The sequence below is a fragment of the Phyllosticta capitalensis genome, assembly GCF_038381095.1.
Source record: "Phyllosticta capitalensis strain CBS 128856 chromosome Unknown BKA78scaffold_13, whole genome shotgun sequence".
In the NCBI taxonomy this organism is placed as follows: Eukaryota; Fungi; Ascomycota; class Dothideomycetes; order Botryosphaeriales; family Phyllostictaceae; genus Phyllosticta; species Phyllosticta capitalensis.
In genome coordinates, this window is record NW_027117451.1 from 1,069,780 (window position 1) to 1,094,261 (window position 24,482).

A 24,482-nucleotide genomic window follows, 5' to 3' on the forward strand; every position below is an offset into this window, starting at 1 on the left:
CAGACGACGAGCATTGGGTGAGGAGTGGCCTGGAGAGTCGCGATGGATGACGGATTGTGGATGATGCGTGGGTGTGGAGAGCAACGCTGGGAGGGCAGACGACTGGTGAGGGCAATGCTGCAACATGAGAAGGACGAGACGACGACGACGACGACGACGACGACGACGACGACGACGACGGCAACAGAGATGGATGATTTGGTAAACATTCGATTCTTTCTATTCGCTTTTTTGAGGGCATGCGCAACGCAGAGCGAGCGAGCGAGCCCTTTTGCCGATTCTTTACTGTCTTCCATGTCTGCCTTTGCCTCATCCCACCACATCACCACCACCACCACCACCACCACCATCCTTACCCGGCAAGCAGCAGCCATGCATCGTCTCTTAGAAACTAAACAGCAAAGCTGCATACAGCAGCGATTAGTCTCAAAGGACAATCATGCAGCGACGCGCGGCTGCTTCTCTGTCTCTCTCTGTGTCTCTTCTCTGATCGGTCTATGGGATATCCTACTAAAAAATACTCTTTACATCAGGAAATCAGGAAAAAAGGAAAAAGATGTGGTCGCATAGCTGCCAGCTTCTGGTGATTATTGAGCTCGCGGCGGGCGCGGGCTGCTCTGCCTACTTGCTTGTCTGTGCGCCCAGCAGAGCCGAAAGGGAAGCGACACAGGCAGCTAACTAGGCAGGGTCGCAGCGCCTGGTGGTGGCAGACGAGGTGGTGGTGGCGGCCGCGTGCGACAAACGGACAGTTGGACGACGAGAGCAAAAGGCGCGCAAGCAAATGCGGCCGGCGGACGAGAGGCGAGGGCACGTTGCGCGCGCAACAACGGCGGCGCGTGCAATCTGTCGCGCTGCTGTCGCGCTGTCTGTGTCCAGCAGCGCCAGTGAGCAGACAAAAGCAGGGCAGGTGACAGTATGCCACGACGTGGCCGCCCACGGCCTACGCTGTGCAGCGCGGGCGCTCTTTGCGCGCCTGTCGTCGTCGTCTTGGATGTCGTCCTCGAAAAGCAAGATTCTGTCTTTGTCTTCGTTGTTGCGAGTAGATGGTGAAATATTGGGAAAACGTGACGCGAGATGGAATAATTGTGACGATTGTTGTGACTGCGCTTCTTCCATTACCATGCAACGAACGCTGCTGCGGTGCGCTTGGTCGCACGAGATGATTGATGATGGGTATAGCCGCCAGAGGAGATGAAAAAAATTATGGACAAGAAATTAGTGGCGTGCTTGCACGCCCGGCGAGCGCGAGCAACGTGACCCGTAGCAAGGAGATGTGTCTCTTGTGCATTGCTCGCATAGACCTGAGAGGGCCGCCCAAAAGGAAATTCGTGTCATCAGTGTCCAAGAAAAGATGCGTCGCTGCCAGCTGACCGAATGCACTTTTGAAAGGTCGTAGCGTCGTGCCTCGCATGTGCGAGGTGTTGGGAGCCAGGGGAGGAGACGTTGAGAATTCACTTGGCGGCCGAGACGGCAGGGCTGCGTCCCAGAAAGGCGCCCGGGAATTTGATGTCGTTGAAGAATTTGACCAGCGCGGCCTTTTTCTTTGGGCTCTGCTGCATGTTCCTGGCAGCAATCTGCACCATGGGCCCGACAATGTCTTCGTCGCCCAGCTGGGGAAACTGGCCGGGCTTCTTTGGGTCCTCGAGCGACACCAAGGTCATGACTGGCGGGGGCTCGCTCACGGCAGCGTCGGCGAGGAGGCCAGCCTCGTCGGATGCGCGGTCGTAGCAGCGCTTCCACTGCCGGTCGATGCCGGCCCACTTTTGCTCTGTAAGCTTGTACGTCTTGGAAGTGACGCCAAAGTGTTCGCCCGTGCGGACCTGGTGCTTGGTGTAGTTGCAACGTGCGCGCTCCCAGTTGGCAGCGAGCTCGCGCAGCGCAGGCGCATCGCAGACATCGGGCATATAAGGCTCCGGTGAGATGGAAAAGTTGGCGTGGCCCAGCACGACCGACCACTCGTCTTCAACGTCGCCGTCGTCGCTGATTGTCATTGGCGGAATGTCAGCACTCGGTACCGAGACGCTGGGACGGCCGTGGCGGAAGGATGCAACAGATGGCCGAGTCGACAGCGGAGGCGTCTGCACAAACGGTGCTTGGGGTGTTCCCAAAGGACTATTCATGGCCGAGAAGCTGGCATTGGGGTCGGCAACGGTTGGTGATTGCAGGGGTGACTGGTAAAGCGTCTCATCCGAGGCCCGCTGGGCGACCATGACTGGCGGGAGCAAGGGTGTGGATGCGAGAGCCTTGCGATCTATTGGGTCCACTTGGAGCGTCTTCCTCAGTGCCTCGTCTGGACACGTTGGGGGTGGGATTTTGTCGTCACTGCAAGGGAGCTCCGTCTCGCTCGAGTTGAGCGAGGCTTGGACGACGGAGCCTGTCATGGACGACGCCCGGCTCGAGCGGGTGCTGCGCGCGTTTTCTCTCGAAGGGGACGATATCGTCTTGCTGCGTTCCTTCCATCGCCGGGTCAGGGACGGGAAACGCGACGCGATGCCTGGCGACTCGCCCGACTTGCGACGGCGCGAGAGGGGTCTCGATTCCGCTTCGTCGTCGAATTCGTACGACGGCGTCTGGGCCAGGCTGGTGGTGCTGCTAGAATTGGTCCTTGTGGAATGAGGGCAGCCATCCGTGACGCCTGCCAGAGTTAGCAGATAACACAGATGGGGAGGCGGGCAAGACGCACTGCACAGACACCACGAGGCAAGCTTTTGATAGTCGTCTTCGTCGTCGTCGTCGACGTCTGAGCGGACGGGTTCCTCCATGGGGTCCTCTGGCAATCTTGGGAGCTTGGTCGACGAGGTCATGTTTTCCAGGTGCTCGTAGGAAGACGGCGGCGAGGATGATATGGAGGAAATGGAGCTTGGATGCCGTGCATGGCCGTATGCGGAAAACACCGAGCTCTGAGGAGTGGAGCATTCGGAGGTGGACTGGCCTGATTCGGCGTTCCTATCTTCGTCCGTCTGAGGGGACCTGGCGGCGACCATGGTTGGTAGGAGGAGCGGCTTCATGTCGTGCATGGTGGGTCGAGGTGTTTAGGATGTCGTCGTTCCCATTACCGTGGTGACGAAGGTAGAGATGGAAGCGAGAGGTTATTGTATGGGTCCGGTAGGTAGTGACGGCGAGACGCGTCGGTGGCACAAGGAAAGAAAAAAAGGCAGACGACTGTTGCCGCTGACAGATTTTGTTATACGGGCTCCGAGGGGCGAGGCAAACTGGCTGGTCGTGGACTCGGTCGCGAACCAAAGCTGGGGACAGGCTTGAATCTGAGCGCGCACGTGAGACAGCAAGGATCAGGCGGCGTCGTGGTGAGGGCGCGAAGCTGTCAGGTGTGCAAAGACGAGAGACGCCTCTGGCTGCTGGAAAAGTCGAAAGCGGAGGCGAAGCGAGACAGCGGAGGAGGCGGCGGCGTTGAGAGACGTGAGGATGAGTCCAGAAGCGAGCGACAGACGGGAGCACCAGAAGGATTGAAGACAGGACAAAAACCTCAGGCGAGCAGGCAGACGATAAAAAGAGAAGGGCGAGCGAGTGTGAGTGGGCACAGGCGTGATTTTGTGGGCTGAGGTGCAGACGGGAGTGGTTGGAAGGGTGGACGGCCTGGTTCTGGTTCGCAGGGCAAGAGTGGAAGAAGAAGACGAGCGACACAAGACTGGGCTGGGCTGCACATGGACCCAGGATCCATGCCAGGATTGAGGAACAAAAAAAATGGAAAGAGAAAAAAGTTGTTGTCCCCCCAGGCCTTGTCTGCTGCAGTGCTTCACACGTCTGCGGCACCCCCTGTCGCTGTCGGTGGGCAAGCAAGCCAACAAGCCAGCAAGCCCGCCGGCAAGCACAGCACAACAACAACAAGTCATGTCCATATGTCGTCAGCCTCGGCGAGTGCAAGCCATGGCGGCGACTCGTAAAGCACCTCAAGCCAGCCGCGAAAGCACCGATGGACGAAGAAACTGCTCTGGCGACAGACAAGCGGACACAAACAAGGACTGGGTGGCACCGACGCCAACGCCAGCGCAGTCATGTGCCGCAACTCTGGCCGCTCTGCTCGCGTGCACCTCTCCCTCTCTGAAGACGTCGTTATACGTCAGGTCAAGCAGGGCGCGGCAGCGGCAGCGGAAGAGCGAGGGTGTTGGTGCGGTCTTGGGCCCGCTGTGGTCTGGCCGTTGGAGCCGTTGGACCAGGTAATCCATGTCGCATCTCGGGGCCCGTCCATCCTCGCATCCCTGTCAGGCACAACTTCTGAACTCCCGTCACCTACACCGCTGCGGCTGGATACTTCAACACCACAAAGAAACTGCATCCCATCAACACGTGGTGCCTCTTGCCCAATCTCTTTGTTGTTTCTTTGTCCTCCACGTGCAGCACCAACTCACCTCCAACAACACACGCCGCCCATGTATCCCACTCTCCGACTGTCCCCATCCCGTATCCTCGCCACTGCCACCTCCACAACCCGCTGCTGTGCCGCCGCTGGCTGCCTGCCAACAGCTACCCCTACTCCCGTTTGCAGCTAGCTCTCCAAATCCTTCCCCGTCGACTCTCACTGACAGTCTCCGGCCTCGGGCTCCTCCATGTCAACAAACGCCTTTCCTTTCCCCATTCAATTCCCCGCGCGGCTGCGCGACCTGGCCCACCCCATTTTTGCTCCATTCCCCCAGCGGAGCTCTCCGCCGCTGCGATGCGTTGTGTTGGGGATATGGGGGCTGCTCCGAACGAACGCCGTCAGGGAAGGAAAAACAAACGACCAACCATGAGGGGTAAGCCGTTTCTAGACTCTTTTGCTCGTCGTTGTTTTTGTTGGATTTTTTGGCGTTCTTTCTTCACGGGCCCCGGACGCATCGAGACGATGGAGTGATCGACTGCTTGCTTGATGCTTGCTTTTTTGCGACCCATGGGCAGCCAGATGAGAGAGGCGAGTGGTGTGAGGTTTTCCCTTCTGTTTTTCTGCTGGAATCCTTCAGACGCTTTTTTTCTTGTTCGCCTTTTTGCTGGCACACCACCATCCATTGCACCGTGGAGGACCATTTCGAGGTCGTTGGTCGTTGGGGGCGGCAGTTGTGCGCGGCTCGCTCACACTTTTTGCCTGTCTGCCTGACTCCCATTCTCTCCCCATCATCAATTCCAACTCTCTCTCTCCATCTCATCGCCCAGGTGGCGCACCGTCGCCCTCCACAATCTCCATCGGATCTACCCACCCTCAATCTCAATCTGACATGCTGCCATCTCATCTACGTACATCTACCTACCGCCAAACGCCACGCTCGTAAATCTACCCACCACCACCACCAGCGCTATGTGACAGCTCACATTCCATCGACTTCTCGCCTTTGACCCCCGGCCGACAGCTTGCCAGCCAACGCGACCCGAACCGTCCGTTCGTTCGTTCGACCCAAGCGGCGCGCTTCCCGACCGCGCCGACGTCTCCGGCTGCCCGCCGGGCGATGAGCGCGTTGGCTGGCTGATGGGCGGGCGCGCAGATGGAGCTCCCGACGACGAGTGTGTGCGCGTGCTGTCGACTTGCTGGCATTTCAAACTGGCGGCTTGTCGATCCATCAGTCGTTGTCGTCGTTTTTTACGCTCTTCAAACACCGCCCTACTCTTCCTCCTCCAAAAAGCTATTCCCCCTCTCAACTCACCCACCCACCCTTCGCCTGCTCATCCAGCCCCCTCTCCGTTCAGTCTTCATACCTACCTTCCCACAGCTACATGCATCTTCCCCTCCAATTGAGACCACCCAACCTTTCCCGGTACAGGTGCTGCCAGTCCCAGCCAATACTCGTGTCCGCACGATTTCGCGCATACATATCTGCCCGTCCACCCGCCTGTCCGGAGGAGCGCTTGTACATATACGCCCGAGGGCTGGACGGACGGACGTACATACGTGCAGCACGCGAGCAAAGTAGATCCGCGGACACGGCTCGTTGGCCTTTTTTCTTGACCGGTCGCGCTTGTGTGTGCGTGGACCGGTCTGTCTGTAGCCTGTAGCTTCGAGACATTGGGAGCGTGGATAACTGATGATGGATGGTAGAGGATGGATTGAAAAAGAGGCTATGTAGGTGCTGCTGATGGTGAGAGAACTGACTGACTGATGGAGTGCGTGTATGTCTACCTAGATGGAGAGACGGCGGAATGCTTTGGCGTTGCTGGAGTAAAACACGCCGCCCCTCTCCACCCTCTCTCCTTTCCATTCCCTCTCCACGTCGCGCGTCCACCACATCCCCAATTGATATCGCTGCTCCCGTCACTGTTCACCCATAGCCCAAAGAGAGAGGAGGAGAAAAAAAAAATTGCGAGAACGGCACATATGATGTCATGTCATAACTTTACTAGGATAAAACCTTAACGCCATGAAGCTTAACGCAACAAACCCAAAACGCAAATCCAAACCAAAAAACTCCACCGTCCAAAGTCGCCGCACGTCCGATGGATGGCCGTCATGTCATCGCTCATCCCGGATGTTGGTCAACTTTATTGGAGTTGAGGGGAGGAGGGGTTGACGGATGTGCGTCGGACGCCCGTCCCGCTCCGGCGCAGGAACGTGTTTTGAGGTTTGAGGCTCTCTCCCTGCCGCCATTCAGTTGCGAAGCATTCATTTTTTCCGTGTGCTGCGCTTGCTCTCAGCATCATATCTCCTTGTCCACTGATTTGATGGGGTTTGCCGCCAGCACATTGCCTGCAGAGAAGGACCATGTCTAGACGGATGGCCAAGCAGACCTCTCGCCTTTCGCCCGTCGTATGGTTCAGCGTGCAAAGACTGAGTGAGCTGAGTTTCTTCAGCAGGGACAGTACCTGTGCAGGTGGTAGCAGCGAAAAATATTGCCTCACCCCTCAGGTCACACGCCCCCTCCTTCCTCCCTCTCTCTCTCGCCAACACCCCCATTGCAATTTACAATCGACGTCTAGGTACCTCCTCGGAGGCTCCGCGCGCGCCCTCAAGCCCTTGTCGTCGGATGTGGGGTGGGTTAGGCGTTGAGTTTCGCGAGGTACTCACAGTACCCGGCCCCAGCTACCTAGCTATGTACGTTGGCGGCTGAAAAAAACGCCCGCTGGAAAGTATCGTCCCTCACTCAACGCTTCCCTGTTGCTGCTGCTGTTGCTGCTGCTGCTGCTGCTGCTCCCCGCGTGGCCGCGTGGGAGACAAGCAGCATCCCCGCTTGCACCACCACCACCACCACCACAATAATCCCTGAGCTTGACCAGAAGAGAAGCTCATCCCAGCCAGGGATGGCGGTACGTACTCGACGCCCTCAGCTCCAGCTCGAGCTCGAGCTCTCCCGGCCAAGCCAAGCCAAACTGTGTGTCTAGTGTCGAGTTTGTGGTGCTGGGTTGGAGCTTCTGGGTGTTCGGGTAGGTGGGCTAGCTACGTGTACATGCGCGCTGGAGCAATGACCGCACCGCACCGTGCCATTTATCTGGTGCTATTGTCACCACGCAAAGGAAGGAGTAAGGAGGCATGTGGGTTGGACTTTTGCCTGCTTGCTAGCTAGCGAGCTGTGTATCTAGGTGTGTAGCAATCGTTCCTTTGGCATTTTGTTTGGTGCTCCTCCCGTCCACCACAACTCTCTCATCCCCATACCAAGCCCACACATCGCGAGCAAGATCTCACTCTTTTGGTCCGCGTCCTTTACGAAATCCAAAACTGTCCCCACGTCTCCCTCGCCGCGTCATCGCCTTCAAACTGCGCAGAAAAAAAAACATCGTCAGCCATGCCCGTACTCATCCACCTGCTCAACCAACGCTCGATCCCTTGCATTCGCTGGCTACATGGTAGGAAGGGGGGGGGGGGGGAAGAAAGAGAAAAACAGCACTCACGACAAAATCCACCTCCACCAGCTCCTGGAACCCCTCATCCTTGGTTGGCTGGCGGAAGCGCGACACAAAGCTCGTAAAGGCGAGTTTGGGCAGCATGCTGCGCTGCTCGGGGTTCAACTGTGGTGGCGCGTGTCAGTCAGTCAGGAGGCATGCAGAGAGAGGAGTGAGTGAATGCGTGTGCCTGTCGAAAAGCAAAGGAGGAAGATGGTGGTGGTGTGGGGACGATGGTCTGGACAGGGGAGGGGAGGGGATGGTGGAGGAGTGGAAAGGGAGGGAGGTAGGTGCGCCGGCTGTCTCATTTGCCGTGAGCTGGCATGAGACGGACAGACAGGCAAGCAGGCAAGCAGGAAGACGGGGGTCGACAGGGACAGAGGCTGCAGGGGATAGGATAGGATAGGTTTGGACAGCTAGGTAGGTTGTAGGTCGTCGGTCGTTGGTGGTGACGAGTCTCGTGGCGCGTCCAACGGCGCGGAGGCGGACGCCATGCCGCTCACCGGCTCGTCTCAACTCGACGCTGCCTGGACACTGCCTCCAGCGCGCAAGCACGCAGGACAGCAGACGGGAGCAGCAGCAGCAGGGGCTGGCGGCATGCGAGATTCTCGCCCTGCGTCGCTGACGCGCTGCTGAACAACCACCGGCCGGGTAGGAGATGATGATGATGGCTTCAAGGACGGGGTGTACGTAGTGTGTATGTGTAGGCAGGCGATCGAGAGCTCGATCAAAACGTCGGTACCGCACCGGGGCCGCGCCGCGCCGACTCCAGCATGCCATGTACAGTATGCACGACGAGCTGCATTTGCTGCGGGCTCGGCTGGCGGTTTTGACATCCGGACAGCTGTCGTCCACCAGGCGTGGTGTTGAGGTGCAGATGCAAAACAAAACAAGACAAAAGACTCACCTGCTCGCTCGCGCTCAACGCTCTCACAGCGTCGTTGTGCTCGCACAGCTTCGCCGGCGCCGTGAACAGCACACAACGTATGGGGACCTTGTGCTTTTGCGCCAGCTTCACCCAATGGGCGCGCGTCTCTGCGTCCGCATTGGTGTTATCTGTAAATTGCCAGTTCGGGTTAGTGCATCGAGCTAACACATGACAGGCTGCGTGTGGTTTTCGTAAGGTGCAGCGGGGAGGATGTTCTGGACTTGTGCAGGCCGTGCAGAGTGCAGCGCCGGTAGCGAGGCGTGCACAATGTCATTGTGCTGCTGTGCCTGGGTCGGCAAAGGGTCGAGGGGCGATGCTGGGAAGGCGGTCACCAACCTACGACGACAGAAACGCCTTCTGCAAGATGCTCGGCTGCGAACTTGAGACATCTGTCACGCTGTTGGCGGGGACCTGTCAGTGAATGCATGTCTCAAAGTGTGTCGCGAAGCCTTTGGTGTCTCTGCCACAAGCGCCGCAGTAGCGGTGCAGATGTCCAGGGGGGCTGGCAAGGGGGTGGTTGGGGGCTGTCGCACGGCACGTGCAAGCCTCAAGTGGACAGAGTGTGGTACAGCAGGGCAGCCAGCTCACGTACCGTTTTCAAAGTGTCTTGATTGACTCGCTCATAGCCCAGAGGCTTCAGGTGGCGCCAAAAGAAACTCGACTTGCCGGCCCCCGGACTGCCACAGAAGAGGACAACGTCGACGGGGTTCTTCTTCTCGCTGAACTGCGAGACTAGTGCACCTTGTAAGTATAGCCACAGCGCCACAGCGTCTCTGCACCAGACGGTTGGGAAAAGGCAAGCCCACCTGCGTCGGTAGTAGCTCCAGCCCCCTGGCCAAGGTACTCGGTGGGGTCAAAGTCTCTGACAAACGGCTTCGGCTCCTCCCCGAGAAAGTACTCTTCGGGCGTAAAAAAGGGGATGCCAATGTTGGCGGCAAAGTCCCTAAGCCACTTTGTCAGCGCATGACATGCTGATTCCAATTTACACACCTATCAGAGCAGGAAAAGTCCTTCTTTTTGCTGCCGCTCGTGGCCGGACGGCCGCCTGCATCTCCAACGAAGAAGGACTTGGCCATGTCGACCTTGCCTGGACCGCCGAGGTCGTTGGAGTCGAGCAGCTGGCGCCACATGCCGGGGCGTGGCTTACGAAACTCATCCTTGGCCGTGGCTGCATAGATGGATATGGGGAGGTCCAGCTGGGACAGGATGGCCGTTGCCTTGGACTTGAATGTCTCTAGCCGCTTGTTGTCTGTCTTGGGCGCCTTGACCGCAGCTTTGGAATTGAGATTGATACCGCTCTGATTGCTCACTATGGCGACTAGATAGCTGTGGTGGGCAAGCACGATAACGGGTTAGCATGCGCGGCTGGGTGATACAAAAGAGGGGCAAAGCAAGTCTCATCAGCTGACGGCATGGGTGCCTACCCTTTTTCGTGCAGCTCTCGGAGAGTGGTGGGCACGCCGGAATTCCACCACTTCCAGTCCGAAGCATCTCGGCCAAACTTGTTGCCTGATGCTGGAGTGATGAGGGTGCCATCCTAGAACAAGAGGTCAGATTCAATCTGGTCCCGACGCTCTGGGAATGGCGGATGGCTGAAACGCAGAGTGCTCATACAAGGTCAAAAATAGCAAGGCGGCGCGGTCCGTGGCTTTCTGCCAAGGGCGTGGCTGTCGACGCTTGGTAGGTGCCAATCAAGAGGCTCTCCTGGACAATTGTCCAACCAATTTTCTCCGGCTCTTGAGCTTTTTGCGAGGAGGGCTTGAAAAATTCAGCAACTGCTTTGGCTGAGACATGTCAGCTTGGAGCCTGGCATCAGGCGAGTCACGCCAGTCTCACGGGTTGTTGTAGACGTCTGTCTGCGCTTGACGGGCGGTGGTGAGACGGCGCGGTCTTGTGTGTGTGGTCTCTTGAGTGAGGGGGCCTTGTCGCCCATGATCGAGGCCTTGATCGATATTTGCTGCACTATATCGGGCGAGTTGCAGGAAGTGTGTGTGGTGAAGTTGAGCTGCGTTGGGTTGATGGTGAGGTAGACGCGATGTCGCGTCGCCACGTGCCTCGCGAATTTGGTTGCCGCGAGAAACTGGGATAAACCAAGCGCACCTGTCGTCTTTGGCATCAACGGCAAAAATGGAGAGTTTGTAGAGTTGGACGTCTGCTGTGGTCAAAACAAAGCATGTCCCTAGCTTCGATTGGCGAGCGGGAGCTCAAATTGGGGTCAGTGCGCGGAAAATCCTACGTCACACATCTCAAATTTGGCAGCTTCGATATGGAAGATGTCTGACTTTTGTCTACCTAGGTGATGGAAGTTACTGCCACCATCCACTCGTTTCTAGTATTTTGTAATGGGTATCATCTACGCAGGGCAACCTGAGCCTCGCCCTTAGCCCGGGGTTGCCTTGACGCGAGTGTCTAACGACAACCTCTCTGCTGGATTGAGCTCCACCACGCCCTTCATGACGTTTTTGAACGCCAACATCTCCGCCGTTGCCTTTTCCCTCGTCTCTGGCTTGTAGTTGTCCTGAATCTTGATAGAAACTTGCAGAATGTAGGCGCCGCTGCTGTCGAGAAGCTCGAGCTTTTGCAAAGGTGGAAGGGACTCGACTGGAGAGTCGCTGGTCGGGATAGAATTGGGCAGGCGCAGGATACGGTGAAGGTAGATGGTGGCGTTCTTGTGCACGAATTGGTAGCCCTCGTCAACATACTCGGATACGTACCTGGTCCGTTAGCTGGGTTGCCCATTCATTCGTGGTCCTTCCTACTTGTACTGAGAGGCCTTCATAAAGGCATGCGGATCACCGGCCACGACATCGGTGGTCTGCATCCATCGCATATTGATGGGTCTCTGACCAGCCTCTGGTATGTCCTGGAATAGGATCGTCCAACCCTTGCGCGGCTCCGGGGTCGCTTCACCGTTTTGGACATGGGTTTTTGTGTCGACGCCGTTTGTCGCGTCGCCCAACTCGGCCTCGTCTAGCTCCTTGACCGTCTGCCAGTAGTACATGTCTTTTTGGAGCTGTTCGCGAGAGGTGGCGCGCTGGGTCGGCTGGACGGTTTGGCTGGCGCCAACAGCATACTGGCGCTGGACGGGATTGCGTTGCGGTCGGTAGATGACATGGCGCTCGACGACGCGGCGAGGCTGCATGCCCGCAATTCCGGCGAGGATGTTGAGCAGCTGGTCATGACGTGATTGGGGGACTTGGCCGAAATGGAGCAGCTCGTGAGGCATGTTGGAGGAGCTGTCGGAGAGAAGTTGATGCGGACGTCTCCAGACAAGGGTCAGTCGGCGCGAGTCGCTGGTGTGGGGTTGACGACGCGCGGGACACGCCGAGGACAAGGCATCGATAAGATTCAATCCAATGACACGATTTTTTGGACAACACCGGACGCCGGAACGACTTGGTCTGGTCGAGCACGCAAACGCGTGGGTGATGAAACAGGAATCGGTTTCCTGTATCCGCTCGGTTGTGCGGGCAATTCGTCCGCTCACAAATCCGATTTGGCACCCCGCCAAGCACCGCACATTTCCAATTCGATTACTTTTAGCGGAAGAGAGGGCGAAGCGGGACTATGGGAACGAGAGTGGAAAGCAAAGTACCGTGGCTCATGGCGTCAACAAGGTCAGGAAAAGTTCGTGTCGAAGTACGGTATTGGTTGCAATATTGGTCTCGGGATTCCTGCAGTCGGCCTCGTCTTCTAAAGGAATCCGGGGAAGCAGCTGCCAAAGATAGACGTCATATTCTGGAAGACGCCCGTTGGAAACGCCTTCCAAACAAGTCACTTTGTACATGTACGCAGAACCACAATCAGTAATTTTTTCCGTCACTGCGGATATTCTGCTGCAGCGGGCAGAGCATCCGGATGCTCAGTTCCGCCCGGCAGCTTGGCGATGCCGACGGCATTTGTGGACTTTGGAGTTGCAATTCTTGATTCAATAGTTAGCAGTGTCAGTGCACCCGCTGTGTAGATCTCTTGTTGCGTGGCGTGATTTTGTCGACGACGTTGAAGAAAGGGCAGCGCTAAAGGGAGCAACCGGGACGAGCCCGAAGCTGAACGCGAGAAACAACGACCCGAAGCTGCGGCTGACCTAATCGCCCTCTCGGTTTTTATCGAACCACCGTTATCGGATGACGCTCAGACGACAAATCGAGTAATTCACGTTCTTGCCTAGCTCTCTCTCTCTCTCTCTCTCTCTCTCTCTCTCTGCTTCTCCGCCCGGCCGTATATTGAAAAGGGCCTGCTGCCCTCTCGCTGTCGCCAGTCTCTCCTCTCCTCTCCTCCAACCTCACCTCGCGTCCACACAACATTGACCGCACTTCACCAACAAGGACCCACCCTCCACCCGACCATCAAATCCGCCGAACCGCCGCTAGCCGTTCCGCTCCGACACCTCATCTCTCGACTGCCCACTTCCAACTCCCCGCGCCGCCAAAACATCTCCCACAACAACCTCCTCTCCTCGCAAAAATGTTCCCTACCAGCCGTCTCCTCCAGCAGGCCCGTCAGCCCTTGATTCGCTTCTTGGGCAAGCGCTCTCCTCCCACCCGTACGTCACCAAAATTCCTGTCCCACCACCCGTCTTCGTGCCACCTTCACATGCCGTCAATTCTACGCGTCGCCCTCGACTGACCACCCGCAGATGTCGACCACACTCCCCACGTCCACCCGGCCTCTCCCATGAAGTCCCTGCCCGACTCGTTCGCCAGCTACCGCCAAAAGGCCCAGCAGCACGGCCCGCTCAACAGGCGCGACCTCTCCGCCCACGTCGGCTCCAAGCCCGGCGCGGCCTTGGGCCCCGTCAAACCCAGCGCCGGCGAGTTTTGGGACCGCAGCGAGCTACCCGCCCGCTTCGGCCGTCTGCGCTGGACCAAGGCCGAGATTGACGCGGTCGAGAGCGGCGGTGCCAGCCTCTTTGCCTAAGCCAACAAAAAAACACAAACACTTGGCGAAAAATGACATTTCAACATTATCGGAAGCAGTGTCTACATCATGACCCCTGACGCGGATCCAATGGCCCTGGCTTAGCAGACCGCGCAACGACGCGTTATCCATCATCGTCATGCCCGATATCAACGACTCGACAGTATCGTCGCGGCGCGCCGTCGCGGAGAGCAGGGGCCAGGGGAAACCAACCGACTGTCCGACGCTCGACATGGCGTCGGATCACGTCCGGGGAATGTGTGCACACGTGTTGGACACGATATTGGCGTGCCTACGGGCCGCCTGAATTGGACGGATTGGATTGGATTGGCGCGGTCGGAGTCAAATGGATCATGGCATTGTTACCGGGATTACAAAAAGAGAGCCCAGCAGGCTTAGACAGACTCTTCCTCTTCTGCCACTACTACTGCGTCTCTACAGGTCGCCGCGGTTGGCACCTAATACCCCAGATCAGCGTAATCAGACTATGTGGACCTGTTTTCCTGCCAACATTTCTCGTACTGCTCTCCGTGTTTCCTTTGCTAGTAGCTGCATTCAGCTCTTGTCTCACCTCCGTTTTCGCACCCCGTAATCTGACAGCCTGACAGCCACCACCCCGAAACGAGCAATAATGGTGGGAGGAGCTCCGCCGGCCTTTTCCGTCTCCCGTCCGTCCGTCCGTCCGTCTAGGTGCCTCAGGTCCGCGTCTCCTCCGTCCGCTGCTGACGCCCGTCCCGACTCTTATCGCGGCACCACCCCACACATTCTTTCCGCCGTTATAAAACGCGTCGTGGCCGACATCGTCGTCTCTGTGGTGCTGTGCATCACGTCAGCCAACCACTGGTTAATTTGTCTCCGTTGTCGGACTCAAGTCTTGATGCGAGGAACGGAGTGCGGCGACAACGGAGGGGGGCGTTGGTGATGCATGCCGGTTTTCATTTGCCCTCCACTATCCCTCCGATTGAAAGATCGATAAGATCGATCAGATGGAGGAACGAGATGCGCGTGCCTATGGCTGTGGAACCCACTCATCATCATTCTGCTGGACTGCCGACGCCGGAAACGAGGCCGGTGACGGACGTGGTGGGTGTGTCTGTGTCTGTTTGGTATGAAAGTGAGGGTGCCGTGACGCGTGCGCGTTTCAGCACGCGTTCTTGCGGCACCTGACTGATGACTGCTGGCGCGGTGCGGTGCGGTATGGTGGGTATAAAAACCTCTGCTGCTGATGGGTGGAAGTACTTTTTCTCTCACGACATCTCCAGTACGGCAGCTGCGGTGTTGAACAACTTGCAAAACGAACGCACTGTGGTTGCAGACCCGGACGGCTATACGTACTGTTTTGTTGCGCTTGCGATGCAACCATCGACTTCTTTCCCGTCTTTGGGTGGAGTAACTGCTGGCTGGGCCCTCATCAACATACCCTCTCGATGCAGGAGACGTTCGTTCGTCAGTGGTGAGGTGGGCCATCATCATAGCTCCACGCTTCTCTGGCATTTTCGGCTCGGTTTGTTGGCCTCTGGTCTGCCAACTGCTCTCCTGATCAGTGGAGTCAAAAGGGTACTGTGCTGTCAATAGGACACCTGACTACTCACTGCCTACGCACTGACGCCAGGGGCACACTGTGGGGATATAAATATCTTACTTCAAAGGCTGCGAAGATTCCTCTTTCAACAGCAGTCAGAGCAGCGCTCAGGGTGGCAAGTTCTCTCATCATTGACCAAACACTGTGGGTGCACTCTCGTCTCGAACGCGCCTCACGTATGAAATACTGTGGTTTTGGTCTTCCTCCGCCAGCGCCTCATCACTCTTTGCTTTCGCGTTTTCGTTCTTCGATTGTCTCCTTACTTCCTTTCTTGTGATCCACGCTTTTGTCTACTTGTGGGCTTCATTGTTTGTTGATGGTGAAGTGCAGCGACATGCTGTTTTCTACTCTGGCCTTGGTGTCTGCCCTGTTGTCTGGCAAACGGCAAGGCGTGTGCGTGACTTGGAAGGCCAGCCGTCCGCTTGTGAAGCACATGATTCCGCCCTCGCCTGTGGTCTGGAGCGCGATGACCGCGCACGGGCTGGCTGGACTCAGGAGGTATAAAAATCTTTTGTTGGACGCTGGGGGGACTGGTACTTCAACACACGGCTGAGAGAGCAACACTCCAAGAAGAACACAATCTTCTTGTGGTTCACTGTGTTGCTGTCTTGGGACAGAGAGAGTTCGTTGCATTGACTGCTGTGGTGCCTTTCCTGGCTTTCGATGCCGAGTATCAGTTCACTGGTTCTGTTTTTTCTCTCCCCTGTCTTCCAAGCTGCTGTTTTTGTTTCTCTCTCTCTCTCTCTCTCTCTCTCCTGTCTTCCCAGCTTCGAGCAAGACTCATTGCGCAGCTTCAACGGACACCGTCGTCCGCTGATGATGCTGTGCTGCGGTTTTGGGTAAAGATGGGTGGCACTGGAGGCTACATCGCCCTCTGCCCCTCACTCGGAGTTTGTCGTCATTCCACTCCCTGACCCGCGAGGTCATCGGCTTTCTGCACAAGGACAGAATTACTCAAGCAAGGCGTGTGCTTGCGCCGTCGAGCTGGCACCGCCCGCACATGACTGCCTGCGGGCCTACCCGCTCGCCCGACGGGCTGAGCATAGACGCCATGCGTTGGTCGACGGGGTATAAATACCAACCGCACACGCACAGCCTTTCCTTTAGCACAGCGGAACCATCAGGGAGCGAGGCCACTCGAATGTACGGACAGAGCCACTGTCCTGGTTCCTGCTGTATATTGGAAACTTCACTGGTGCCGTCTGCGTCTGTGCCCGCGGGACACATGAACCTCTTCACTTTTTGCTTTGAGCGTGGAGCGTGGATGTTCGCCGCTCAGGATCCAGCCCAACTCCTGTTTCAACGTCTTCGTACGTTGACGACATCGTTCTCCAAGGAGACAATGCTGAATGCTGTTGGCGAATAGGTTGCGCTTAAGTGCTTGCAACTGTGGATAGAGGAAGAAGGTGAGTGACCTTGGCCTTGAAATCGTAATGCCACTCGGTTGTCTGCCACGCATACCTCCCCCTTTGACTGAGGAAGCAAGATTGGAGTTTTGTGGGATTTGCAGGCGTGTGCGAGCGCGTATGATACGTGGCTACTAGCCCCTGGTCACCTGCCTGAGCACATCCGCAGCAAACAGCCCAGGGGAGTATAAAAACCGCTCGCCCTGAGCCACTTCTGGCATTCCTCACGGGCTTCGAGCAGTGCTCCAAATTACTTCTGGTACCGCTACAAGTGGCACTTCGAACTCGCCGATTTGACTTCACTTCTCCCGTTGACCTGCGAACACTTCTCAGTCTGATAACTGCTTCATTTACTTCCCCCTCTTGCTCTTGGGTTGAGATCATTCTTTGCCCATCATTCAACATCTTCGTGTGCTGATGAAAAGCAAATTTCGGAGATGCTGAAGCGCTCAGGCCCGAATTACGAAGCGCGATCTCCCTTGGTTACGAAAATGAATCGTCCCCAGGCGCAACCGGAGCTATTGCTGCCGTTGTTCCTGGCTCGTGACTCGGTCAGCTGACGCTTCGGGTGTCTTTTTGAGTATATAAAGACCGTCAACTACCAAGCTTCCCTCTGCTGATGCAGTCCTTGATGGATCCAAGCTCTGCTTAATGGTGGCCCGCACAAGCACAAAGAGCACTGCTGCTGGAAGAGGAACCAGGCGATACCTTGACCTGACTGGGTGTCGTCGTTCCAAAAAGTCTTTCACTTCTTCCTTCTGTCCGCCCGTTGGCTTCATTTCCCTCGCGGTTCTTCTTCCTGGCTTTTGAGGCTTCATCATTTTGGAGTAATGTCGATGCCAATAAGTGGCTCGTCACCACGCCAATCTCACCATACGTCGTCTTGTTTGCCGATCGATACTTTATGATTCAACCGCCCCTGACATCCTTCTGTGGTCATCTGCCTCCCTAATCGCCGAGACAGCGAGCATTTAAGTATAAATACCGCCGCTCTTGCAGCTCTTGTCGATCACGGCTGCACAACACGACGTGGTCGTGCTATCGTCAACCAGACGCTATGCCTACTTCTGGCGTCCAAATCTCCCAAAGTTCTCACTGGTCTTCTCCCTGTTTGTCGGTCTTCCCTTAAGACTCCGGGGAAGGATTTGTGCTCTCTTTGTTGTTCTACACTTTCACTTTCTGATGATGGGCATTTCCCGCACGTAAATGCGCTAATCATCGTATTCAAATGCCTTGATCCAACCCTGATAGTCAGGGGTTTGGGGCAACGGACCTCCCACGGCTAGCGGTCCCTTCTGACATACTCATCGGACCACCTGACCACCACTCAAGCACAGACGCCACGTATCTGCTCTGCCAACTCTATAAATACCTCTTCTGAGTCCTCCTCTGACACTCATCTCCAAGTGAGCGGTCCAGCAACCAAGAAAGACCGCTGCCACAAATTCATCTACTGTGGTGCGCTTCCAGGGGTTTTGCCTCACACTGCTTGTCTTGGACCGCTTGGAACTTCGACATACCAGCCACTTGCGGGTTCGATCGTGGTCTCGGTCTTGGAGCCGGAGGGGAACGTGACGACTTTCAACAGTGCGCAGTGATGATGGCAATTAACGGCTGTTGCAAAAGCTGTCAAACACAGTCCGAGGTCTTGAACTAAGGGAGCGACAGCTACGCTGCTCTTGCCTTTCCGAGATTTGTGGGTCATCAATCTGCCGCCGCCTGCGGGCAGGAGACAGAGGTCAGTTGAGCCCAAGTGGACTAACCACCTGACTACTCCAATAGAGCACTGACGCCCTCGAACTGCTCAGAGAAGTATAAAAGACCCCTCATTTCCGCTGCAGAAAAGACTCCTCGTCGACGCAGCGCCACTGCGCAGAAACAGAGCCACAAAGATTGAAAGGGTCCGCTGTGTGTCTCGGAACCAAGATCGCTTGACTTTGGAGGTTCCAAGTCATTTGTCACTCACACACCCGCCTTCGTTTTCTTTCAGCGCTATCAAGTAACAGAATCTTCAACACACTCCCGCGGAGCGCGTCGACATCATTCTTTGAGGCGGTTGAATTACTGACCCCCCTCTTTGAATTTCTAACCTCCCTCCCATATCTGGTGTAGTTGTGCGAGCTTGCGCGCCGGCTTGCAATATTTAATGTTGCCATTTGCTTACCTGATTGGGTCAAATTGGGTCAATGACATTACTCAGGGCACACGCCATTGTTGTAAGTGTTTTTCCTCTACTATCCTAACTGCTTTAAAGCCTTACTATTTACCTAATTAGGTAAGGTGCCACTAATCCATAGTGGTTAACTTACTTTTTGCCCTAACCTCTATCTCTACTGCTACTACTACTGCCGCAGCTACTACCTCTACCTCTTCCCTTTAGTATGTGGAGTAGTGATTTTAACATCACTAATAAGCTCACCTGCGCGGACTAGTGGGTGAGGTTAATATGTGGTAGTGAGCTTAGAGTTGCTAGGGCCATCGCTTGGTGGCACCATTGCTGCAATGTATAGTGAAGATGGTGGTAAGGTTAGTAGGTGTAAGGTTTTGGTGTTATAGGCACAAAAGGTGTAAAGGTTCTAGTTACAGAGTAAATAATGATGTTACTTACCTAATTTAGTAGTTACCTTTAAAAGATTAAACACTATAAGCCGGCGTGCAGGCCTGCGCGGCTCGCGCGACTATAATAGATATGGGAGGGGGGTCAGAAATTCCAAGATGGGGGTCAGTAATTTAAAAAGGGGGGTCAGAAATTCAGTCGCCTTCTTTGATGCCCCAAGGCCGATTGGCTTCGGATTCAGAGCAATAGACGCGGGAAAGCTCCTCCAACACACAAAGTAATTGCAATTATTGGTGCTGTCCCCGCGAAACCCAAGTGTACACGCCACATAGCACCATGCGCATGGAAGCGCAAGAAACGGCTGGATGCTCGCCTCAGAATCATGCGAGGAGGCTCTCCTTTTATACCCACGAGTGTGATCGCTGGCCAGTCATTCAGGACAAAATCCGCAAATCAGTTTCACGTGCCTGCGTCTTTGCGCGTGACTATGCCCGGAGCTTTGCAGCTGCCCTGGGTGTATTTAAGAGTCGCCAGTCGTTCTCTTCACTTGCCAGCGGCGTTGGATGCGAAAGAAATTTCGATCAAGACAATCCTACGAACCGGCCAACTGTTTCGGCCATGTCCGAAAACCCAGGATGTCTCCTTACTCTTCGGTCTTCTTTGAATCGCGGTGCGGCTATTCGCTGTCCACCATTATAGAAAAGCGACGGTCGTCACTGTTCTTTCAGAGTCTTTCTCGCCCTCGACGTCCAATGCGTTTGAGCTGGGCGAGGGCGTCGAAGCACAAGTGAACGGGATCTCTTTCCCAAAAGTAGAGTTGAGCTTCTTGGCTCTTTCCTCCAGAAGCAAAGTGTCATGCTCCCGCATGACTTTCACCCAAGCAGCTCTGGTAGTGGGCACAGCTGCTTGGATGGCATGCTGCATCCTACTCCTTTTATAGCCTATGAATCAGTGAGTGGCGGATAAGTCAGGGCTTGACCTATCGCTCAAAATTCACATGCCCGCGCCGCTCCGCGGCTCCGGTGTGTTTCAGGGTTATTTAAGCTTCCCCTACTACTCCCCTTCTTTCCAATACACGCCGCAGCATTCATCGATACTCTCAAGACCTGCGGATCACGCTCCTGAGTACTTTTACGTCTCTGTGTCTTTGTCACCTCTACGTGCTATCCCAACTGGAAAAGCCTCCTTCAAAAAGCTGCCTGCACGCTCAGTTCTTAAAGTCGGTCCCAATGACGTGGCTACGGCGATCGACATCATTGTTTCCAAATGACAGCCTGCTCGAGTGCCGGAGAAATCTGCGATCATAGACCCATGAGCCGGAAAGAGCCTCCCAGTGGCGCGAGACTTGGGGCTGTCCAAGCCAAGTCGCGCGTATTTTTCTCCTCTCCAGCTTCCACATTCATGGACCATCAAAACCGATGTCGATGAAGCAGACAGAATCTCCGCGACTTGTGCGGTCTTAAATACATAAAGATTGGTAGGCGATGACTCTCTGAGAGCCACATGACTTGAGCCTCGCACCTGACGAAGGAGTCTGCCTGGTGGTTTCTACCGCCAATTGGCTGAATTTTGCCCGGTTGAGCAGCTGACCGAAAGTGCTTGAGCTTTGACGCTGTAGGTTCATTCGGTGAGGTATAAAAATATCTCCTTGGACTGACAGAATAACTCCTTATGGACTCAGTGTTCCGCCGACGATTCTGGCGAGAAAAACCGGAGAAGATGACACTTGGGTTGCAGAAATGCGTCAACCCGTCTCACACTGTTTCCCTCTTGCCCCGTTGCTCTCAGCAGTTTTCCTGTCACTTGTTCGGGCTGCATTCTTTGCCTCAAACTCACCTCGTCAGAAGCCTGACCAACGTTTTCAGCATTTTACTACAGTGTTGTCAAGTATCTCCAGACCAAAGTGATACCAGAGTCAGGCATGCAAGCCCAACAGCCCGTCCACTGGTTTCCAGGTCCAACAAAATCCGTGCTTTGTATGCGTGACATGGGACACTCGACCACATGAGCGCAGACTTTGACAGCAACACCAAGATACTGCCCCCTTACCCCCAGCCCTACCCCTGAGAACCCCCTATGTACATGTATCTCGATATTTAAAAAAGTTCTCCGGCCAAAGTTCCATAGACGTTTGAAGTTGGAAAATCCAGACTAGCCCTTTTGGGACATCTTAGTCACCCACGCCCATGCCCACCCACGCCTGCCCTCGTCCGCAGTCGGAGGAAGCATGAGGAAGGAGGAGGAGTATTTAAGCCTCGTCTTCCTCACTTCTTGGGTCTTCAATCTTGCAGACCGCGCTGTGCCTTCGGCGGTCGGCCGCTCCAGAGTTGGGCTACTGGCTTCTGTGCTTGAACTGCTTCTTTATCGACACTTCTTTGTTTGCCTCGGAGTCGTGTGAGCGCCATTTGGGTGTTCATTTTCGAGGACTGGCAACTCGGGCAGCTTTGGGACAAAGAGTCCTTCACTATCAGGTAATACAGTGCTCAACATCATCAAACTATGATCTCATTCAACAGGCAGAAAGACGACAAACTCAAAGCCTACAGATCCAAAAGTGTGAGGTGGAGAGAGGCAAACAAAAAGTAATCTCGTGGTGCAGGAATTATTGCACGAAAAAAGTAAGAATGGCCATTCTCACTTGCACAGTCTGCCTCGACGGGCTTGTAGGTCGAGACAGGCGAGCGCTCAGCTTTTATAGCCGCGAAATGCCAAAGAAGGACGTGAGCAGGCAGGTGATCTTGAGCTGCTGACGATTGGCCGCGCAGCACTGTCAATGGTAAGAGATCATGTGCCGCCGCTCAGGCAGCCTAGCGTCGCTGTCTGGCTATAAAAGCAACCTCATGGCGGCACTGCGACCGCATCAACCGGACCACAGGCTGCATGACAAGCACAAATTTTTGAGATAGAGGTTGTCATGGTACTCTTTACTTTTGCCGGGTGAAACTTTTGGGTTGAGCTCAGCAACTGCAGGAGCGCACTCACGACACAAGATCTAGAAGAAATGGTGGAGAAGCTCACCACCATACGAAAGCGGTGAGCGGCTCAATCGAACCGGTGAGTCAATTAGCCAGTGAGCCAGTGAGCCAGTGAGCCAGTGAGCCATGCACGACTCCGAGCGCCACCACCGCCGCCATCGCCGCGGCACCAACCTCTTCCCCAACCCACCATCATCTTTATATTTCCAAAACTCCGCTCCACCTCCAATGACCCCTGGGTTGGCTCAGTTGTGATGCTACCCCGCCTACGCCTTGCAGATGATCACTGAGCCAGTTCGGCTCCCAGGGGTCACGAGTTCGATTCCCCTACGGGGGACTCGGATTCTATTCGACTATCGGCAGAGATTAGGGGGCCCTGGCCCCCGAACTCTTTTGTCTTTTTTCGGCAGAGGCCGAGGGCCTAGTCTTCTTTTTTGCCGGTGCCGGTGCTGCTGTTGTCGGTTGCTCGCTGCTATCCGTCTTCTTCGTCTTTTTGCTGCGGAAGCTCAACGTCGACGCTCGTTCGCCCTCTCGCTGCGTTGTCACTCAATGATATTGCTGGTCATCGTGGCCTGTGAGAAGTTGGAGCCAGGACACCAACCAAGCCTGATAGTCCAAACGCAGTGGCCAAGTGGCTGAGGCTATCGAGAGGCCAGTGAGAAAAAGTATGACTTGGTTTGTATCCGCAATTCGCTAGTCAGGGCTGCCATGTGTGCTGAGGAAGCATACAATAGCAGGAAAAAGAGGAGATATTTATACTTACCGAGCGCGCCGCTTGAGCGGCGGGACAAGTCACCCGTCACACCCATCCCTCGTGACCTGCGCTGTGACCTTTTGGTTTTCGGAGCTTTCGACGCTGCCCAAGCACTATAAAAGCCCCTCCCTTTCCGCTAACAGATGCGTCAACAGCTCCATCGACTCGACTGAAAGAAAATTGATGCGTATGAGAAGACTTTCTGTCTTCTCACTCTTTTACCACCTACTTGCCTGGCTGTCCTTTCCGTTCGCGTCTCGCACTGCTGAAGCGCTCAAGCGAGGCCAAGCGTGCGAAGGTGGTTAAAACCGCATCGTCAATGCAAGGCGCAAACGGACAGCACTGCAGAATGGTGGATGAAGCCGCGTCGTTGGATGATGCTGGACCGCCTCAAAAGGTACCGCAAAAACGCAGCTGAGTACCTCTCACCCGTCTCGCGGAATGAATGGGAATAGATCCACGAAACACCAGTCGTCGGGGTGGTACGGGTTGAAGCGAGCCAACAGTAAGTAGGTAGGCTACGTGGGCGCTCTTGGCCTTGAAGCCACGGGGTTGAGCGCAGTTGGCGATGAAGAAAGAAAGACCACCGGCGAAAGAAGGAGGTACTTATAGTCTCTGAAGCCCACACCCAACGCCAAGCTGGTCAAATGTTGCGCATATCCTGTCTTGTGACCGCATCTAGTGACCTCAGCCTTTAAGGAGCTTGCCGCAAGGCCTCGTCGCCTGGATGGGCTATAAAAGCAGCCTTCCCTGAGAGATGGTTCTGATTCATCGGCAAGTCTGCAGACGATCCTCATGGACGACTTCGATCGGGATGGAGCACTTGTTGCATTTGAGAGACTTTTTGACGACAAATACTCTCGTTTCTCTCCTTGTCGTTGCCAACCCTACTTGTCCTCTTGCGGTCGAGCCACGGAAAAGTATACTCAGAGCCTCAGTTTGACAGTGAAAGGGACACGGAAGAAAGCGCCTAGCGGCATAATGGGGAAAGACGTTACGCAGCGTTGTTGAGTGATGCTGAGGGCTATTCGAATAGACTTCCTCCAAGTTCTGCGGTGTAGCTTTCGCAGTGGACGGAGAGAGGAGGAAGACAAACAAGTGGATGGGTCCTCTAAGAATCGCAAGTGAGCTGTCATCAGACGGTTTTCAAGCAGAAAGCACCACAACGAGTGTGCGTTGCAGAGAAAGAAAAGCGAGAGAAAGGGGGAGAGTTTTATACTCACAGGGCCAGCTCGACACCGAGCGATCGGACCGAGCACGCGGCAGACTTGTGACTTGTGACACGTGCCTCACGTCCTCATCCACTGCTATAAGAACCCCCTCTCTGCTCCTCGAACTTCTTCGCCAACAGTCCCAGTGTCCCCTGTCCTGACAGAATATCTCATACCAGATATGACTTTTGCTTCGTTGTGCCCGGTCCCAGTCTGTGACTGTTTTTCTCTGTTCTTTTGGTTGATTTGGAGGACATCGCGTCTTCTGCGGGGTTTACGAGGTTGGTTTACGGAGGACGAAGCGGTATTTGATGATGCCGCTTGTTCCCGTGTCTGAGTGATGAAGTAGGTAGAT

General features: G+C 55.4%; 7 protein-coding genes across 7 annotated transcripts; 1 reads left to right on the forward strand and 6 right to left on the reverse strand.

The window, feature by feature from the left end:
* Positions 1–1,451: 1,451 nt before the first annotated feature.
* BKA78DRAFT_259305 (uncharacterized protein) lies at positions 1,452–2,762 on the reverse strand (the record flags this gene model as incomplete). The annotated part of the gene is made up of 1 exon (XM_066885357.1): positions 1,452–2,762. The coding sequence occupies one exon, from the start codon at positions 2,760–2,762 to the stop codon at positions 1,452–1,454; it is 1,311 nt and encodes a 436-aa protein (XP_066738772.1).
* A 391-nt stretch (positions 2,763–3,153) lies between these two features.
* BKA78DRAFT_62847 (uncharacterized protein) lies at positions 3,154–4,019 on the reverse strand. The gene has a single exon (XM_066893493.1). It carries the CDS (start codon positions 3,855–3,857, stop codon positions 3,291–3,293), a length of 567 nt encoding a protein of 188 aa, XP_066738773.1. The 5' UTR covers positions 3,858–4,019; the 3' UTR covers positions 3,154–3,290.
* A 1,492-nt stretch (positions 4,020–5,511) lies between these two features.
* BKA78DRAFT_63007 (uncharacterized protein) lies at positions 5,512–6,419 on the reverse strand. The gene has a single exon (XM_066893495.1). It carries the CDS (start codon positions 6,180–6,182, stop codon positions 5,697–5,699), a length of 486 nt encoding a protein of 161 aa, XP_066738774.1. The 5' UTR covers positions 6,183–6,419; the 3' UTR covers positions 5,512–5,696.
* Positions 6,420–7,367: 948 nt separating this feature from the next.
* BKA78DRAFT_328328 (polynucleotide kinase 3 phosphatase-domain-containing protein) lies at positions 7,368–10,941 on the reverse strand. Its single transcript, XM_066889586.1, has 10 exons — positions 10,562–10,941; positions 10,340–10,509; positions 10,150–10,262; positions 9,716–10,051; positions 9,532–9,668; positions 9,318–9,457; positions 9,062–9,122; positions 8,705–8,853; positions 7,807–7,923; positions 7,368–7,672 (listed from the first exon to the last, which is right to left on the reverse strand). The coding sequence occupies exons 1-10, from the start codon at positions 10,839–10,841 to the stop codon at positions 7,619–7,621; spliced, it is 1,557 nt and encodes a 518-aa protein (XP_066738775.1). The 5' UTR covers positions 10,842–10,941; the 3' UTR covers positions 7,368–7,618.
* A 22-nt stretch (positions 10,942–10,963) lies between these two features.
* Positions 10,964–12,395, reverse strand: BKA78DRAFT_328335 (mediator complex, subunit Med18). Its single transcript, XM_066889587.1, has 2 exons — positions 11,485–12,395; positions 10,964–11,439 (listed from the first exon to the last, which is right to left on the reverse strand). The coding sequence occupies exons 1-2, from the start codon at positions 11,949–11,951 to the stop codon at positions 11,106–11,108; spliced, it is 801 nt and encodes a 266-aa protein (XP_066738776.1). The 5' UTR covers positions 11,952–12,395; the 3' UTR covers positions 10,964–11,105.
* Positions 12,396–13,189: 794 nt separating this feature from the next.
* On the forward strand, positions 13,190–13,642 carry BKA78DRAFT_259359 (uncharacterized protein; the record flags this gene model as incomplete). Its single annotated transcript, XM_066885364.1, has 2 exons — positions 13,190–13,268; positions 13,362–13,642. 2 exons carry the CDS (start codon positions 13,190–13,192, stop codon positions 13,640–13,642), a joined length of 360 nt encoding a protein of 119 aa, XP_066738777.1.
* Positions 13,643–14,192: 550 nt separating this feature from the next.
* BKA78DRAFT_63091 (uncharacterized protein) lies at positions 14,193–15,331 on the reverse strand. The gene has a single exon (XM_066893496.1). The coding sequence runs from the start codon at positions 15,134–15,136 to the stop codon at positions 14,510–14,512; it is 627 nt and encodes a 208-aa protein (XP_066738778.1). The 5' UTR covers positions 15,137–15,331; the 3' UTR covers positions 14,193–14,509.
* Between the last annotated feature and the right edge of the window lie 9,151 nt (positions 15,332–24,482).

What these genes read in the sequence shown, in the direction of transcription:
- BKA78DRAFT_62847 (XM_066893493.1), bottom strand. Translation starts at nt 3,857, where the DNA reads ATGGACATGACTTGTTGTTGTTGTGCTGTGCTTGCCGGCGGGCTTGCT.
- BKA78DRAFT_63007 (XM_066893495.1), bottom strand. Translation starts at nt 6,182, where the DNA reads ATGGAAAGGAGAGAGGGTGGAGAGGGGCGGCGTGTTTTACTCCAGCAA.
- BKA78DRAFT_328328 (XM_066889586.1), bottom strand. Translation starts at nt 10,841, where the DNA reads ATGCCAAAGACGACAGGTGCGCTTGGTTTATCCCAGTTTCTCGCGGCA. An exon ending in CGAGAGCTGCACGAAAAAGG is followed by an intron (nt 10,052 to 10,149) that starts GTAGGCACCCAT and finishes TGCCCACCACAG; the next exon opens with CTATCTAGTCGCCATAGTGA. An exon ending in GACTTTTCCTGCTCTGATAG is followed by an intron (nt 9,669 to 9,715) that starts GTGTGTAAATTG and finishes AAAGTGGCTTAG; the next exon opens with GGACTTTGCCGCCAACATTG.
- BKA78DRAFT_328335 (XM_066889587.1), bottom strand. Translation starts at nt 11,951, where the DNA reads ATGCCTCACGAGCTGCTCCATTTCGGCCAAGTCCCCCAATCACGTCAT. An exon ending in ATGAAGGCCTCTCAGTACAA is followed by an intron (nt 11,440 to 11,484) that starts GTAGGAAGGACC and finishes CTAACGGACCAG; the next exon opens with GTACGTATCCGAGTATGTTG.
- BKA78DRAFT_63091 (XM_066893496.1), bottom strand. Translation starts at nt 15,136, where the DNA reads ATGCCAGAGAAGCGTGGAGCTATGATGATGGCCCACCTCACCACTGAC.